The sequence below is a fragment of the Agelaius phoeniceus genome, chromosome 6 (genome assembly GCF_051311805.1).
Source record: "Agelaius phoeniceus isolate bAgePho1 chromosome 6, bAgePho1.hap1, whole genome shotgun sequence".
Lineage (NCBI taxonomy): Eukaryota > Metazoa > Chordata > Aves > Passeriformes > Icteridae > Agelaius > Agelaius phoeniceus.
This window is the reverse complement of record NC_135270.1, coordinates 47091604-47109938: the sequence shown is the minus strand read 5'-3', so window position 1 is coordinate 47109938 and position 18335 is coordinate 47091604. Positions and strand designations below refer to the sequence as shown.

General features: G+C 39.6%; 1 protein-coding gene across 4 annotated transcripts in view; it reads right to left on the bottom strand.

Annotated features, from left to right (window-relative positions):
- Nucleotides 1–15031, bottom strand: part of TDP1 (tyrosyl-DNA phosphodiesterase 1) — a 38812-nt gene extending 23781 nt beyond the window's left edge. For 3 of the 4 annotated variants that reach the window (XR_013182869.1, XM_077180607.1, XM_077180609.1), the window contains exons 1-11: nucleotides 14877–15031; nucleotides 13609–14159; nucleotides 12454–12497; nucleotides 11764–11819; nucleotides 9706–9802; nucleotides 8581–8615; nucleotides 7401–7493; nucleotides 5740–5904; nucleotides 4130–4208; nucleotides 1124–1309; nucleotides 315–363 (exon numbers count right to left, since the gene is read on the bottom strand). Coding sequence is in view for 3 of the 4 variants with exons in the window: in XM_077180607.1 (XP_077036722.1) it covers nucleotides 315–363; nucleotides 1124–1309; nucleotides 4130–4208; nucleotides 5740–5904; nucleotides 7401–7493; nucleotides 8581–8615; nucleotides 9706–9802; nucleotides 11764–11819; nucleotides 12454–12497; nucleotides 13609–14155 (1351 nt within the window). In the remaining variant the exon portion in view is untranslated. Of the gene's footprint in view, nucleotides 1–314; nucleotides 364–1123; nucleotides 1310–4129; nucleotides 4209–5739; nucleotides 5905–7400; nucleotides 7494–8580; nucleotides 8616–9705; nucleotides 9803–11763; nucleotides 11820–12453; nucleotides 12498–13608; nucleotides 14160–14868 lie in introns of all 4 variants that reach the window. The other variant, XM_077180608.1, reaches the window with a different exon arrangement.
- Between the last annotated feature and the right edge of the window lie 3304 nt (nucleotides 15032–18335).

Sequence of the window (18335 nt, the reverse complement as noted above, 5' to 3'; positions counted from 1 at the left end):
ACTTGACACACTCAAACCTGAATTTTCTGCCAAAATTATGGCTGGAGTAAGAGCAGTGGGTAGGAGCTGATGTTTTCCTATACAGTGACATGTGAACATGGCTAGGACAGACAAACGTTACAAACCAATGCCCACAAAACCTTATCTATTCAATCACAACAGGAGTCAGAGCTCCAGCAAAAGCAGTAAGATTCTACTGTCACCTATTCTATCACATTATGACAACTTCATGTTCATTTAACATAAGCCACTGAAGTGATTTTGCAGGACATTATGATCACAAAAAGCAAATAAACGGGGATTCATCTGCTTACCAGGATAGCCTTCTAGACTTTGCCTCACATTGTTCACAGTAGGATAAACCTTCATGGAGGTAGAACAAAAAGTAACTTTAATAATACAGCTCTGAATAGACAAGCTGTTAATTTTCAAACAAACACTTGAAAGAAAACTTGAGAAAAATATTAAAAGCTTCATTTTTTCAAAGCAATAAATTTACACTGCAGCCTACGACTACAATCGTGCAAATAACACAGAAAGTCTAGCATTTTTACCATTCTTACAGAGTTAACCAAAATTAGCTAGCAAGTCTCAAGTAATACTGCTTCAGCCACTTCTACAGTAGCCAAAGTTAGTTCTTAACATTATTTTGTGATATTTTAGTCTCACAACTCAAATGTGGGATATAAGTATGCAGGGGCAATTAGCACATGGTAAAAATGATGCACGTGCATCATTTTTCCTTGATTTAACAAACTCCTGCCACCAACTTTTCTACTTCTCCCCTTAATTCCGCTAATAAACAAAGGTATTAATGACTAAGGATTCAGCCACATCTCAGCAGGAAAAACAGCTGCATCTACAAAACCCAGTGGAAGACAAGCTATAGAATGAGAAGCTAATTTTAATGAGATGATATAAATCTAGTGTCATGCAGATGGAAATTATGGTACATTTTTGTAGCAAACCACATACAACTAAATGGCTTTAAGTGGCATATATATAATTTCATGATCAAAACTCCATTACTGTCTTCCAAAAGTTAAAAGCAAAACAATGACTAAGATTTCCAAAACAAACGATTAAGCGTTAAATAAAGGTCACCAGCATCTCAAAGACATACCAAATGAATTGGGACATCACATTTACGGAAAGTTGTCACACTGCTGCCTGCAGCCACCAGGCTCTCCTGGAACTCTGAGCACAGCCACTTGGACCCATCAGCTCCCATTGAACCAATGCTTGAGAACTGTCCAACAAGAGGCCAGGACTCCTGTGCTGGTATTGACACAGCATGCTCCTTCAGAAGCTGGTGGGGGGAATTAAAACACTGTTAGACCTCAACACACACCAAATACCTTCATCAGTTCGATATCACTTTTGATTTAATAAATCCTCTGTAATTTACTTCTGATAATGAAGGAGATTAACATTCATACTACATATTTAACTTTGCAATAAAAAAAATCATCAGGCTTTCCAAATAAACTCACTTCAAGAGAAGATTAAATATCACAAGTTTTATCCAAAAGCACCAAAGCCACCCATTAAATAATGGTGAAAAGAATGTTAGCAGCTCTTTCTAGAAACATGAAACATTAACTTCAGAAGTTCCAACAAATAAAACAACTAAATATTTTTCATATTTGGTGGTTGTTGGCCATAAAATTCCTCTTGTATCCTAAAGCCATGACACCCAGCTACAATAGAAGTCTACAATAAGAGGGGGAAAAAGAACAATTGAAGAGAAAACTGAAATGATCCTTTCAGAGGAGTTCTTCAGCTGTGAATGGAATTTAAATTCGCATTAAAACCAGATTTATATAGACAGATATTAAATTGTATGTAGTTGCCACCTTTACCCCACTCTAGAGAAAACACACAATCTAATGGCTTCAGTCATCAATGTTAGTATCATCAGGTCTATCTCCATTGTCACTAAAAACCTTTTTAAATCACAGAAACATCTACCACAAGATCATCTTTTTCCCTTACAAGCTTTTTCTGTTTTATTTTTTCTTCGTTCTATGTCTAAATAGGCAAAAAACATCAGACAAGGTGTACCAGAAAGGACAAGCTCTTAATGAGCAAAGGGATGTCCACAAGAGTAACCTCATGTTGAAAAGCAATGTGATACATAAATATTCTGTATGTCACAGAAGTTTGCCACAGACAGCATTAGATTTTCATATAAAATTCATGACGGTATTTGAAATAATGCCATTTCAGCAGGAGGTGCAGGTTAAAAATTCTTCAATTATGAGAAGCATTTAATAGATTACATGAAATATCTCATCAAATTCTGAAAAACAACAAAAAAACGCCACCAAAAACAAGAAGGGTCCAAACCAAACAAGAGGGATCCCTGCAAACGTGATATATGCAGTCTTGAAGATTTACCATTACAGCTTACCTAAATAAACCTAAGACCTCTAAAGGCAAGAGAGTTCAACTATTAATATAATACTGCCACATTCACCCCTAACCATATCCCTAAATCCCACATCTACACATCTGTTAAATATCTTCAAGAATGGTGACTCCAACACTTCCCTGGGCAGCCTGTTCCAATACTTGACAGACTTGGAAGGAATTTTTCTTAATATCCAAACTTTATCTCCCCCAGTACAACTTGAATCCATTTCCTCTTGTCCTATCACTTGTTACTGGGGAGAAGAAACCAACCCCACTCAGCTACAACGTCCTTTCAAGTAGCTGTAAAGAGCAGTAAGGTCTTCCTGAGCCCTTTTTCTCTAGGCTGAACACCTCCAACTCCCTGAGCTACTTCTCACCAGCACCATGGTCCAGATCCTTCATCAGCTCTGCTGCCCTTCTCTGGACATACTCCAGCACCTCAGTGTTGTTCTTGTCATAAGAGGCCCAAAACACAGCACTTGAGGTGTGGCCTCACCAGTGCTCAGTACAGGGGGATGATCCCTACCCTGGTCCTGCTGGCCACACCATTGCTGACACTGGCCAGGATGCCACTGGCCTTCTTGGCCACACACTGGCTCATGTCCATCTGTTGTCTACTAGCACCCCCAGATCCTTTTCCACTAGGCAGCTTTCCAGCCACTCTGCCCCCAGCCTGTAGTGCTGCTTGGGGTTGCTGTGACTCAAATACAGCACCTGGCAGGCACATGGTCTTGTTGAACCTCACACAGTTGGTCTCCACTCATCAATCCAGCCTGCCCAGATCCCTCTGGAGAAGCTTCCCACCCTCCAGCAGATCAACACTCCCCTCCGACTTAGTGGGATCAATAAGGAGCCTGGGGGAACACCACTAGTAACTATCTGCCAGCTGGATGTAACTCCATTCACCACTCTGAGATCTGCCATCCAGCCAATTTTCAACCCAGCAATGAGTGCACCCATCCAGAACAGGAGCAGACAGTTTCTCCAGGAGAATTCTGTTTGAAGGTTTCACTAATGGTCAGGCAGACAATATCCACAGCCTTTCCCTGACCCACCAGGCTGTCACAGAAGGAGATCAGGTTAGCCAAGCAGGATCTGCCTTCATACTCCTGCTGATTGGGCCTAATGACCTGGGTATCCAGTCACTAACTGGGATCTCCCCAGTTAGCCAGAACAGCTGACAAATGATTGAAAGCAGCTCAATGAGCACTCTTCCCAGCTCCCTCAGTGGATTCCATTTGGTCCTATGGACTTGTGTCCATTTCAGTGTTGCAGCAGATCATTGACCAGTTCCCCTTGGATTATGGGGGTCTCATTCCACTCTCTGTCCCTGTCTTCCAGCTTGGGGAGCTGAACACATGGAGAACAGGTCCTGCTGTTAAAGACAGAGGCAAAGAAGGCATCAAGCACCTCAGCCTTTGCCTCATCCTTTGTCACTATGTCTCTCCCTGCATCCAAAACATGATGGAGATTCTCGTTAGTCTCTTTATTGCTAATGTATTCATAAAAGCATTTTTTATTGTATTTTTCATCAGTAGACAGATTAAGTTAAGTTCTAAGTTGCAAGCCTACACATGTTATTGCTAACTTTAACTGTAACAATGTATTAAAAGACTGATGATAGCTGGAAAAACCAGAAGGAACTGAAGAATTCTGTCCAAAACTCTATTTACATTTTAAAGAATATCAACAATGAAAGTTACAGTTTTGGTACCTTTCTGAGCCTAAGATGGCCCCACTTTTCTTTATCACTGCCTTGATATCGTCCAGGGGTAGAACCAAGCAGAAACACTCTAAAAATAGAAAAAAAACCAGGTTTTTGTAGATCTCAGGTGCTTTGGTTTCAAAGTAGCAAGATATTTAAGTAAAACTTACCAGCAAGATTGAACACTCAAGCGCAACCATAAATATTTAATGTCTCTCATGGGATTTATAATACAAAGAAAAGTGGAATTTCAACTGTAGAATTTATTATCAGCCTCCTGCATGGCTGTCATGCATCACCAGGCTGTTCTACAGCAGAGACAAGAACTAGATCTTTTCCAGTGTGCAAAAATGCAGAAGATAGATAATGCTGGCAATACACACAAACAGCTCATTTGTCCAAACTGGGCACATAATTTTGAGTAAAGCCAATCTACTGCTACATCCAAATCAGCAGATTCACGTATGAGTTTTCATTTGGGCACCTAACAGTTCAGATGCAAAGTACAGCTTTTTCAACACTTCCTAATAATGGGTTTAGTAACCTATTTGACTTTAACCTGAAAAGAGGGAAGAGACCTGCCTAAAGTCACAACAAGCAGCTTTAAGCTGCTGTTCCCTACTGTATACATCTCATGGCTAACTTTATTCATGACTGAATGCCCCCAACAGCACATCAAATGGCAATCCTTATCCTAACAAGTGACTTTCCTATCACATGCATAAATTCCTATCAGCTAGGGCTCAACTCATCTGTTTAAACTCATGCTGATTATCAATGCAATCAGAGCAGCTGTTAGCTCACCTGATTTAAAGTACACACTTTTTTTTTTTTACCCCCTCCAATCTTTTAAGACACTGTGTAAAAATAAAAGCACTTTTTAATGTATAAACTAGACAAGGTTTCAGTCTTCACTACCACTGCAGTATGTGACCATTTTCAGCTTTTCTTTTCAACAATTTTTGTTCAGATTATAAAACAGCAATTAAGTTGCTAGGGAGATTTACACTTTCTGAAGTAAATGTTCATATTTACGTGCAACTACTTATCAGAAGTAAATTAAGCATCCTGAATTTTTTTAAAGTAATATCAGCAATGTGATATTAGAGAAGACTATGCCAGGACCAGTTAGACACAATACTGCCCACCAAAACCAATCCATGCCGGTTATAGACAAAATTCTACAGATATGTATGTTGATTAAACTCTGCCTCATTCCAGTAACCTTTGCTTACATGATCTCTCTTACATTACAAACTCTATACAACACAGTTTTTTCCACTGGTAATATTACTGGAGTAAATACTTGAGCCAGACTAGCTCAAATGAAACCAAGTCCTTATTACTTCATAGCTACCTTCTGTAAAGTTGCTGCTGGTGTACCTTTCTTTCTTCTTTTAAAATGCATGCTTATAAAACTAGAAGTTGGTCTACTTGACATAATTTACATAAGATAAATTTTTTAAAACCACATAGAGTCATGTATGAACACTCCAGCCTGAAACAAGATTACCTTACAAAATAAACACGAGGTCTAACAGATCCTAACACAGATATTCAATTTCTAGAAAAAAAAAAGAAAAAATCCACAGTGCAAGTTACTTTAAGATTATATATACCTTGTTTCTGATAAATCATGTTCTTGAATCAGATCTATCCACTCCTTGAGTGCAGGAGAATTGTAAGCTGCCAAGTAACTTATTAGGTCAGATTTAAAATTAGTTGCAGATTCACCACCAGATGCTCCCTTAGGGAGCCTTGGATATAAAGGGCTTAACCATATTCTGAAAAGAAAAAAAAAAAGAAAAAAATCAGCCATACAAACAAGCACACCATGCATTAATAACACATGGGTTTAGTACAGGAGTAAAACACATCTGAAGGTCCTAAACAAATACTTGACAGATTCATTGTGATACTAACTAAAAATGTCTGTACTAACTGGTCAGGCTCAGACTTAGCAACCATCAGTTCTTTCATCAACATTTTCTACAGGAATAGAACATTGCAATATGTTCTGCTAAACTTCTGGTTTGTGCAACTGCCTAGAAAATCACCAATTAAAGCATCTGAAAGGTTTATATATTTGAAGAGTAGCCCACAGTAATACATTGTCTCTCAAGAACCTCCATCAGAGTAAAATAGGATGGAGACCACCAGGGAAAACATTTAGTATTTCTTTCCACTCACGCATTACTGCAGCCATGGGAACCAAAGATTCTGCATTATCAACTTTACAATGTGTTGATACTACCCTTTGAAATTCAGAACCACCATATTGTGATCCTGCATAACAGTGCAGTATGCAAAAGCTAAAAAAGAAAACTATTTCTCATATTTGACAAGTAGGGAACTTGTTAAGTATCCCAGTAGGTATTTTCATGCCTTCTCAGCTTTCTGAAAAGCTAACTGCCATATGATACTAAAGCCACCCATAAGATTTAAAGGCAAAAAAAACCACTGCCTATTTTTGCCACTCAAAGAGCTTGTCTCAGACAAGTAAAGTCTCAAAACCCTGCCATATTTAATGGCAGCAAAATGGATGTCAAAGTGACAGTAACCTCTGAAAAACAACTTCCCATTAGTTTGAAGAAATTTTATACCCTGATTTATTGTGGTCATCTAACTAGAAAAATGCTCCCATAAAAATAGCCAAAAAAACTGAAGTTTGAGGACCCTTATATGAACATGCCACTGCATCCTGTCTTTTGTGCTCTCAACAAAACCATGTCCTAAGCTGGTCATTAAGTCAAAAGACTCCTACCAAAAAATAAGACAGGAAAAAAAATCCTTCCTAGGAAAGGATACTGGGTGAATACTAGGTCATCTACTGTATTACAGAGCCAATAATGCCAAACATTTATTAGACTACATTCTAGATACAGTCACAACAAAAGCAGAACATTTGCATATCCACATTATTCTTGCAGGATTAGGACAAGTTTAAAATAGCTGCTTCAGATCTATATAAATGGTACTTTATAGCTACAAAGTTTTTTCAAAGATTCAGCACAGCACGATAAAATTTTGTATCAGTCAGATTGATTTGAAGCTATCACCCAACTCAGAAAATAGTTTTATTTACAGGAGAAGCAGGAAAAGTTCAGACCCAGACAGCTACCAGTTCTCTAAGTCAAATTTTTAAAATTTTTGTTTTAGAATAGCTCTATCTTAAGAGTGTAAGGCTTGCAACACTAGTGTCACCTAATGTCCCATCTCCAGCAGAAGCAAACACCTATGGAAAGTATTAAGCATTCACCTACTAGGGATTGTTGCTTACCCCTGAGTTTTTTGGTGCCAATCATCAGCAATAAGATTGGATGTATGTATCACAACTCGAAGACCTTCTTCATACAACAACAACATCATTTTCCTTAAAAAAAAAGATATATAACTCTTCATTTATTTCAAGTACACTGAGAGTAGGAGATAAATTAGCAATTCATTAAAAGGTTCCAAGGTAATTATTTTCAAAAATATGCTCTGCATCATGCAAGCACTTAAGACTTCAATCCATGCATTGCAAGCTCACATGGCAGTCATTAGACTATCCCCATATATTTTATTCCAGAGTACAGTTTAACATTTCATGCAACTAATTACCCACAACAAAGCGAATATTTGCAGAACACTTCCTATATTTGCACTGCTCTTTAGACACTTATCTCTTTGCAGACAGTCAGAAAAAGAACTAAGGAACACAAAGGCCTTTACTGATAACTGAATTTATTAAAAAACCTAGTTACTTCCTCTTTAACCGACTTCTACCTTAAAAGTGGGTATGTATACAGCTAAACATTGTGATGGCAAAAAAGCTATTTATTTATCATAACTCTTAAGCTACAGCACAACAGAATTTTAAAACTAGTGACTGAGATAAACATACACATCTGTATCTTTTGTAAAAAAATTGCTCGGATTTTCATATCCAAGTTTTCATTAGCTGTGTAAAAGCAGCATATCCATGTGATCCTAAAGGATGAGATCTGAAACCCAAACTGAACTCAAATGATCTTTGCTAAAACATAAGATCTGATCTTTTCTGTCGATTTCCATCTATAAAATTCACCTTAAGACACTTCTATTATATCCAATTCAAGCTTTTTTCTTGAGAAGACCCCCAGATTTCCTAGTTATTTTCAGATCCTCCACATGAACTGAAAAACATAGTAAATCAGTGTTGTGTCCATCCTGGCTATGACTGAACAAGTTTGCATTACAGTTTTGGTATTAAGGCATGGTTAAGAGCCAGGACCTGCAGTCCACCCCTGTCTTAGACCAGTTCAACTTCAACTGTTTAACCTCCACATCTCATATGTACTCAAATGGCTAATTTGTCTCATTAAACTAGAACAATCCTGTCATCTCTAAATAGAAGATGTTTATGGAAGCTTTAAGACTCAACAATTTCTATGAACTCCAGTTTTACTGCAACCTTTCTGCTTCATGGTGTTACTTACGTATGGTGAGTTCCAAATGCAATATCCAGTTTAGCCTACAAAATTAAAAGTTGATCATTAAAAATTGCTATTGTGCATTGCTTCTTATTTTGTTTAATTTCACTGCTCTCTAGTGGACAGATCACAAAATACATTATCTTCCTTCTCCATAATTCTAATGCACTTTTCACAAGCTAGATTTAAATGGTAATGCTGGAACTGTTCCAGAATTTGTGCCTCTTTTACTAGCAGTATTTTCAGAAACAGTCAGCAGAAAATAACTCAAGGTTCCTGCTGGACATGAAACAGAAGCCAGCAATGTGCCCCTGCATGAAAGATGACTACAGGGTCCTGGCCTGCATTGGAAGGAGTGCTGCCAGCACGTCAAGGGAGGGGATGCTTCCCCACTGTTGAACACCAGTGAGGACACACCTGCCGTACTGGGTCCACATTCAACAGGAAACTCAGGATTACCAGACTGTTTCAAAGAGAACAAAATTCCAAGATCATTCTCCTCCTAACAAAGAGCACAGTGTCCCCATGATCATTAATATATTTCACCTGGCAAAATCCTGAAACACTGGCAAATTGCCATAGCCACATCCTTCCCCAGGATGAAGGCAATGGATTCACCACTTAGGGACAGCAAAACAATGAACAGAACATCAGAGGTAAAATGGCATGTGCCAGGAAGCATGCTTACAACAATTTTAACAGTATTATGGAGATTATTCATATCAGCATTCTTGTGTAAAACATATTTGGGAAATAATAACTCTCTGATGAGATTTAAGATTATAGTGACACTAGGACTAAGTTCAGTGCTTTACATAAAAATAATGCTTCCTTTTCAGCCACTGTAAGAACTTGAATGTAACATGTTAGTGGAGAAGGTGAGCAGCTCTTCTGTGAGCCCTGTAGCATTTCTGTGGGCAGCTATTCTGTACAAACTTTTGTGAGTGAAGCCTACCATAATCACATCTGACCAAGATCACTGTCACCATGTTCCTATGGCTCTGGTATCCTGGATATTCCTCAAAGTGTAACAAAAGCCTTCACACATAAGGTGTCTTTTCATCAGTAACAAGACTCTGAGTGTAAGATATGGCTTAACTTCAACCAAAGGATGATACAAATGTTAATTACCTGACAAAAGCTAATATTCTCATAAGGCCGTGCTTGTGCAATTAGTTCAGCTTTGGATTCTCTCCTCTCACCATGAACTATCAGCAATGGCTTCTTCCTTAAACAAAAGGGGATTACCATTAAAACATCAAGTGAATCAGCAATTAGCCTAAACCATTCCTTCATGTAGCTATATCTGGCCCCTAAATCTGACAGTCCAGCAGAAAGATGGCACTGAAATCAATATGCCTTATTAACTAACTCAAAATAGCAGTAACTACAATAGAACCTCTAAAGAATAGACACTGGAACATTGTAACAGGAAAAAAAAAAAAGGGAAACAGGTAGTGTGGAGTAAAGCAGGCACCAAAATAAAAACTCTTAATACAAGATCATGAAAGAAACTCTTTCCCTAGAGCTTGAACAGAGAAATATAAGCTTTCAAAAGCACCAATATATACAATGTGAACCTAAGACAATTTAGAAATTATTATCTTACAGAGAAGGTGGCAGATTGATAGGGAAAGGGAGAAGGTCTAATAAAGGTCTAATAATTCTGGCAGTAATTTGGTGTTCTCTTCCTAAAAGCAAATTTCTGGTCCTGCCAACCAGATCTAATCCATAGGGAGGTGTGTTGCCTCCTGGGGTCCGGGTAAGAGACTGGACCACCAAGAAAACTCAGCCCACTGATTATTATGGGTTTTTCAAGTGAGTACCAACAAAGTCCCAACAAGACTGCTGACAAGTGAGAGGGACCTCAAGGCCTTGGGACAACTGGAGCACAAGTTGTGTTCTCTTCTCTCCTGCCAGCTACAGGGAATGATGGACAGGATGGAGATAACTGCACAGAGTAGAGGCAGCCAAATATATAACTACAAGACAGGACTATGGGGAATCTCTTTGCACCCCCTCTGGGATACTGCCACACTGAGATACTTCCATAAAGCACCTGCCATTGTACAGGGAACAAACAGAAGGAACTGGAGAGCTGTGTGCAGTCACAGGGCTTTGATCTCATTGCAATTACAGAGACATGGTGGGATAGCACACACAACTGGAATATTGTCATGAAGGGCTACCTGCTGTTTAGGAAAAACAGAAGGGTGCAGTAGTGGGGTTTCCCTCTACATGAGGCAACACTTGGAACATATCAATCAAGATGTTAGGGGTTAGGATAAAAAAGCAGATGAGTAAGAGTGACACTGTTGTTGGCATTTGCTGCTGCCATCTGATCAGCAGGGCTAAGAGGATGAGGCCTTCTACAGCAGCAGTACAAGCAGCCTCAGACCCAAGCTCTTGTGGGGGACTAACTACCCTGACATGTGCTGGAGAAGCAACACAGCAAAGCACAAACAGTACAGGAAGCTCCTTGAAAGCATTGATGACAGCTTTCTGACACATGTAGTGGAGGATCCCACAAGGAGTGGTGTGCTGCTGAACCCAATGTGGTCCCTTCCAACCTTACCCACTCTGTGATTCTGTGAATTCTGGTTCTACTGCACTTCCAGCAAAACAAAAAACAAACAAACAAAAAAAACCAGGCACATTATATGCTCACTCCATCTGCAGGAGTTTGCAATTTACAGAAAGGAATTTCAAGCAAACATGAACTGCTTTTATGACAATACTCATCACCTTACTATATCATATCCATGAGATCATCCTGATCCTTTCCACACAGTTTTCTTGTGCCCCTCCTACATTCTCTCCTTTCTCTTGCTCTATCTGGCTCTTTGACTCAGTGAACTGTACAGCAAAAAGCTTCTTGTTCCATCCTTCCAGGTCATCTACTGCCATCTCATTGAGGCCCACAGTGGAACCTCCTCAGTGTTAACTAATAACAATCAGAAACCAGCTATCCTGAACTCTGACTATTTTCCAGTCTAGAAAAGAGTCAAGAAATCAGAGAACTAACTGGAATGTGGAATGAGAGAAGAAAGAAAACTAAGTCTATGTATATCAAGTTGTAACAATCATCTGCACTGCAAGGAAGTGTTTATCATTCACTTATAACAGGACCTTGTATGAACAGAAATGATCTGGAAATGTCATCATTTCACCTTTGTAAAATAAACATACCTGAATTCCTGCGGGTACTGTCTTACAAGCCATCCCACATCTATACAGTAGTTAAACTTGTAAGTAAGAAAAAGAAAATAGACTCATTAAAAAGAGAAAAACAGCTATATCAAGGAACTACAGCAAAAGCCACTTTTTATGTTCATCACACATTACTACTTACCTCATATATAACATATTCTAAAAACAGGTGTATTTTTGACTTTTATATCCTTTCTTTCATTCCTCTTTAACAATTCAAGAATGAATTTAAGTTTCTCAAAAGTATGCATTAGTACTCATAAAATTTACCATCCAGGGAAAAAAAGAATCACATGCACATAATGTAAAAGCTTAGGTTCAAGGATCATCTCTTTGTCATGTGTTTATATCATGAATGATAGCAAAACTTCTAGGCAATAACAAAGATATTATTCCTAGATTGCAATGCATTCTTTCATTCAACAAACCTCATTTATATGAACATAAATTCACACTTCTCATTTGCACTTTCCTCAAAAACAGGAGAAAGTAGTCTTATAATTGCCTGAATTCTACAGCAGAACATAGGATTGTGTTTATATTTCAATAAATTGTTCAACAGTTGAAAACATTTAATAACAGCCACATGGCACAAGCACAGATTAACAAGTTTAAGATTAATGAAGTGAAACAAGCAAGAGAAATCAGTTTGACAAACAGGAAACTCACCTGGGCAGAAGATATGAGAGTTCCAAAAAGAGGAGACAAAATATCTATTAAAAATATTAAAGCATAAATAAATAAAAAAAGACTTCAAGTAAACATATAGCATCTTGAACAGCTTGATAACTACCACAGCACAAGGGCCAGATCGTTCATAGACCTGGTGTAACAGGGGCATTCACAGGTTTACTGTTTCAAGTATTCCAAGTAATTGACTCTCCTGTGAATCATTCAGGATCATATGCTTACAAAAATTAATAATTCTCTCAAAGCAGAAAACAAGTTTTAAAAGCTGATTAGGAAAAAGTCCAACATCATATTGAGAAAGGGACATCAAATTGCTCTCTCTCCTATCAAGGGAGCTTGAAGAACTGTGGCAGAGTAGCAGCAATAAGGGCTTAACAATGCTTATTAATCTGCTTATTTATCTGCTGCAGACTGATTGTGGGATATGTCTATCCATAGTTCAATCACAGTAACACAGGAAACTATACACAATTCTCTTATTAATTCTTGTTTCTGATTCTGTCTTGTGATGTGTAAGATTTTATTTCTAACTACAGGGATGTTTACAGGTGCAGAAAGCTCTTTCCCCCCTTACATCAAAAGGCAACTAACAGAACATTCCTGAGGCATCAGTATTGTACTCCAAAGACTCCATCTTGACTGATGGACAGCTCTCTCCCAGCTGAATTTTAACAGATCCATGAACCCCAGACACAGAATTTCAGAAGTACTTAATCTAGTAATAGTGAATTACTAGGTCCAAACCACTCAGCAGCACAAAGGCAAGTGCAAACAACTACTCAGAGAGTTATGCACCCAAGTAAAGCACCCCTTTAAGTGCCACAGGTGGTTTTCCCCAGACTAGCTCACAGGGAAAGCAGCAATGAGAAGCAGCATGACTTGCCTTGGCTAAATTCACATTAGACTTCTGCAGCCTAAGTTGCAACAAAGTACCAGCAGATAGTGTTTTATACACTATACTTCTAAAAGAGAAAGGTCCAGATAACAGAATCAATTTCTACAAACCTGCACATTTAGAGTATGAAACCTCAGCAACACCAAGAAATAGCTGCATTTAAAAATACCCACAAACTAAAAATAAGCATTCCCTTGTTTCTCCCAAAAGCCCTCTAGTAGTAGAAGCCACTTGTTCACCTTTTATGTGCAGGGCTCCAGAATTATAGTTCCGTTCAATTCCACTGACTTTAGTGAGAAAAAAACTGAAAGGATTGCCTCCAGTTACCAAATCCCAGATATCTTGGGCTTCACTGGATGTTACATTATACTCCTCTTCTTTCAGATTCTCTGAGAGTTTGTCATCTTTGCAAAGATTCAAAGGATGCTCTTTGGACACATCGTGTTTTTCTTCTTTCACTGTTTCTTTGTGGACATGCTTTTGCTGATCTTCAGGCTCTTCATCACTACTAGAAAGACACCAACCTGAACCTTCTTGGCTTGGTCTCTGTTTTACTGCTGGAGGTGCTTCTGCAGAAAGACTTGTATCAGTGAACTTCACGGGGGAAGCTTTTCTCTTGTGAGCAGCTTTCCTAGCTTCAGAGCATGGATATTGTGGTTCACTCGTTCTACCACACGCAGCATCCGATAGTGAAGATGTACATGGTTTTTCACTGTCCGAATTTTCCTCGGCACTTTCATCACTGCTAGACACTGTCCATTTACCGTGTGCGCCCTCCTGAAGCATGTTCCTAGGAATAGAAAAACACCAAGCAAAAATTGAACGTTTTTGTTATGGTCAAGTCTGTCTACCTTCCTAGCTCCCACTTGTTTATTACTAAAGAACTGTGCTTCGGTATGTGGAAGAAGCTCCGGGAAATTTCACAGCGTACAAGGCTTGTTTCTGTGCCCGGGAAACAAAGAAACACGTGCAATAGGGGCAACCATCAAATGGGAAGCTGCAAACGTGAAAACCCGCACATGGAAAACAGGCTAAGATAGAGGAAAGCATTCTAAAAATCAGAGGTGCGATTTGCACGACACAGATATTGCCCCATGGCTGAGCGACCCAGCGCGCCCTGCGGAGCGGATTGAGGAGCCCGGGCCCAGCCGGGGAGGCGCTTTCCGGCAGCCCCCGCGGGAACACCCCGGGACCGCGGCCTTCCCCCGTCACCCCCGTGGCCCCGGCGAGCCCCTCCGCTGTGCTTCCCCCTAAACCCCGGCGGCAGAACCCGACAGCCGCCGCCCCCAGCGCGCCGAGGGCCACGCGGCCGCGGCTCCCGCCGCCACTCCACAGTGAAAGCAGCGCCCGCGGCCGGGGGAGGCACCGCGCGGGCCACGGTACCAAAGAGCCCCGGCAGCCGTTCGGGGCCTGCAGCCGGCCGGGCCCCCCGCCAGCACTCACTCACCACCCCGCCGCCCGCCCTGCCGCCGCCGGCACTCACTCACTCACTCACTCACTCACTCACCGCCCCGCCGCCCGCCCGGCAGCGCCCGCGCTGGGGAGCGAGAGCAGGCCCAGGCCCGGCCCGCCCTCTCCGGCGCGGCCCCGCCCCCGAGGCGGTGGCGCGCGGCCGCCGTGAGGGCTCCGGGTGGCGGCTCCGGGGAGTGCACCGGCAAAGCCGGCGCGTCTCAGTGAGCTGAGTTATTCTAACGAGCCTTCATTGGACCTTAATATTAGTTATGGGCAGGTGCGGAATTTGCATAATGGTTTCGCTCGGCGCGGTGTTAATTGTTGTGTTTGAAGTGCCCCGCTAATGAGATAACTGCGTGAGGGCTTCGGCAAGGAGAGGAGGAAAGCAGGTGTAACATTAATCAAAGGAGGAGCGCGGCCCGCATCAAAGCGCGCTTCGGCTGCTGCGGTGAACTGAGCGCTTGGTTCTCGTTACTCTTAATTTATTGTAAGCTTGTGGCTGCAGTTAACAAATTCGGGAAGTGTCAACACGCAGTGAAAAGGGTAGGCTGCTCTTAGAAAATCTTTCCTGAAAATTCAGCTGGTTTGTGAAATTTCCTCAGTGCTTGTCCGCAGGGCTGTGTATAGCGGTTTTCCCTGAAATGCTCTGTGGATAAACCTTCGCTACTGTAAGATATGATGCTGTGTTATCAACCCTTGCTGAAGGTGTTCTGTGGGAAAAGCTCTTGGGAATGTTGGATGGATTCCTATGTTAAGTATGTAGTCTCTAAGTATAGGCTCTGGAAATGCTGTTTTGTCTTCTATAAGTACCACAGAAAATTTGATGGCTTCTGACTACCCTTTCATTGCACGCTCTCCTCATAGTTCCTGTCTGTATAGTGGCTTAATGAGAGTTAAAGCTATCTGGCATTTTTCAAGAAAAAATGTATGGTCCGGTAGAAGCAAATTTCACGTGATTTGTTTCCCAGAAGTCTGTACTATGTATTCTAAGTTTGCAAAAAGCTTTTTCATCATAAGCACATAAAATGTAGCAGTATGAAAAAATTTATTTTAACCTAAAAATCCCAAACTGAATGGACTTGCCCATTTTCAATTTTACTGGAACAAAGTAGATGAATAGAGGTGATTCAACAAGTGTTTCTTTTGTTTTTCCTGTAACACTTAAGCAAAATAAAAAATCCTAGGTTAGGTTTATTGGTTTTTAATGCAAATCTCTTTCTGTAGGTTTTTGAAGCATGCAATGAAGATAACAAAGGCTATTTAAGCAGAGAAGACTCTACAGTTGGTCTAGTAATGTCTTTTTTGCTAGAAACCCTCAAAGGTATATACTTTTTTATGTTCTGAAGATCCAGCTCATAGATGTCTCACTGTTGAGAACGCTGGTCTACACTAATTGGATTGCTCTAGGTGTGGTAAACGGAAATACCTACAAATTCTAAAAGTAATTTTCTAATTTGCATGTATTTATTCCAAAAGAAAATAATCAAACCCCTGGCTTTTCTGTTGAAGACTGTGATGAGTAGAAGGTTGTATTGTATTTCATGTACAAGATGTAAAAAGTGACTTACTGAGCTTGTTATTGGTGTTTATTAGTGGTACATTCAATTCTTTATTCAGTGGTTTCAGTAAATGCGAAACTGCTACATGTCCCAGTAATAAACGTGTATTCTCAAAAATATATCTGGTTTTAGTTTCAGGTAATAGTTGGACATTTTTAGGCATGACTTCTCAAATGTAAATTTACAACTGTACAGAAATCTTAAGAAAAGAAAGATTGAGAGAAATAATGTGTTTCCATACTTAGAAGAAAATACAGGATATATATTGGATGGCTTGATGTAGTTTTAGAAGTCACATTTTTATTCAAGTAAGTACAAGTGAATTAAAAAAGGGTATGAAGAACACAAAAGATTTCAGAATACACACAATGTGTCTGTGAGTCTTTCTCATGCCATGTCAATAAATGAGGCCAATCTACTATAAAGTGTATTATATATGTAAAGTATAGAAAGACTGAATCATCTTTCTTCTCCAGCAATCTTCTTCCCTAATGACCACTTGGGAATAATTATTATTATCTTTAAATTAAACACATATATTACAAAAACTGTCTTGACAAGGTCATAAACAAAATTGTGTCTATGATAATTTAGAATAAAACCCACAAAAATAAATATTTTAGTAAACTATGAGAGTAGTAATTTCTGATGCATTTCAGCTGTGGGTAAACATTTTCTCAATGAACTGTGGCCAGATCTAAAAATGCTTAAGGCTTCTAACGTGAGTCCTAACTGCTGAATTATGAATCTCAAAATGCTCAGCTTCTTCCTTATCTATCTTCTCCTAGCTATTTTTACCATATAAAAATTAAGTGTTCTGTCAAATTCCCTGGATGTTTCTTCCAGCAGGAATACTCAAAACATGCTTAAGGCATTTAAACAAGAGCAGGCTCTGTGCATGAGTCACTGATGGCATCTCCTAGGAAAGAGAATACGAGTAGAGGACTCCTGGGAAACAGGAGATGCAGGTTTAGTTATTTCTTCCTGAAAAGGTGCCAAGTCACACCTGCTGTGGCTTTAGGCACTACTGTGACCATTTGGTCTGTGCAGCTGCACAAAAATTAATTAAGAAACCTCTGTTCCAGGGCTGATTCTGTCATCTCTTAGTTTTGCTTGCTCCGTAAGTGGGCCCAATTCCAGCAACTGTTGCCCTTTACCCAATTACTGCTCGTTGTGAAGATCCCTAAAAGGTCCCTGGGGAGGCAGATACTTTTCTTTTTGTGGCTTCTGCTAGTGTGCATTAGGTAAGGTTTGTAGCACAGCCACAAGTTTTGCTTTTGCTGATGACTAGGTCCTGAGTGTGTTCCTTTCAACATGTGTGTGGTTTTTAATCTGGTTCTGAGAAACGCAACTTTCTCTGTGCACCAGAGAGGAGCCAAATGCAGATGTTGAAATCCTAAAAGTCAATTGTTAGGATCCAGTTCTCGAGCATGTTATTGTGCACATTGCTTTGTTGTCAAAATTCACAAAATCCTAGGCTACAGGAGCAGCCCTTCTATTTTTTTTTTTTGGAAACGATTAAGAACAGCCCTGGCAAGGAGAGTCCTTCCAATTGTTTTTGCAAGACATGGGGAATAATGTGCATTCATTATTTCTTAAGGTGAAACTGTTTTTCAGCTGCACTACTTACTAACACAGTACTTTCAGTAGAAATGGCAATTGCTTAGCATCATCAACTGCAGTCAAGCAACTGAATTTTTAGTAAATTGTTGCTGCATTTTTTTTGGTCACGTTTGCATTTATTTTATAAATTAAAAGTAATACTAACTTTACCCACTAGATGTCATGAATGAACTCTTCCTTGGAAAAGCTGAGCTCTAAAAATTTGAATCACATTCCTATTCTGTTTGATTTTTCTAAATAATTTGTAATAACAATGCTATATCGTAGAGTAAAATATTATTTTAGTATATTTATTAATAGAAATTTTGAAATTTATGTAATTTTAATGTTTA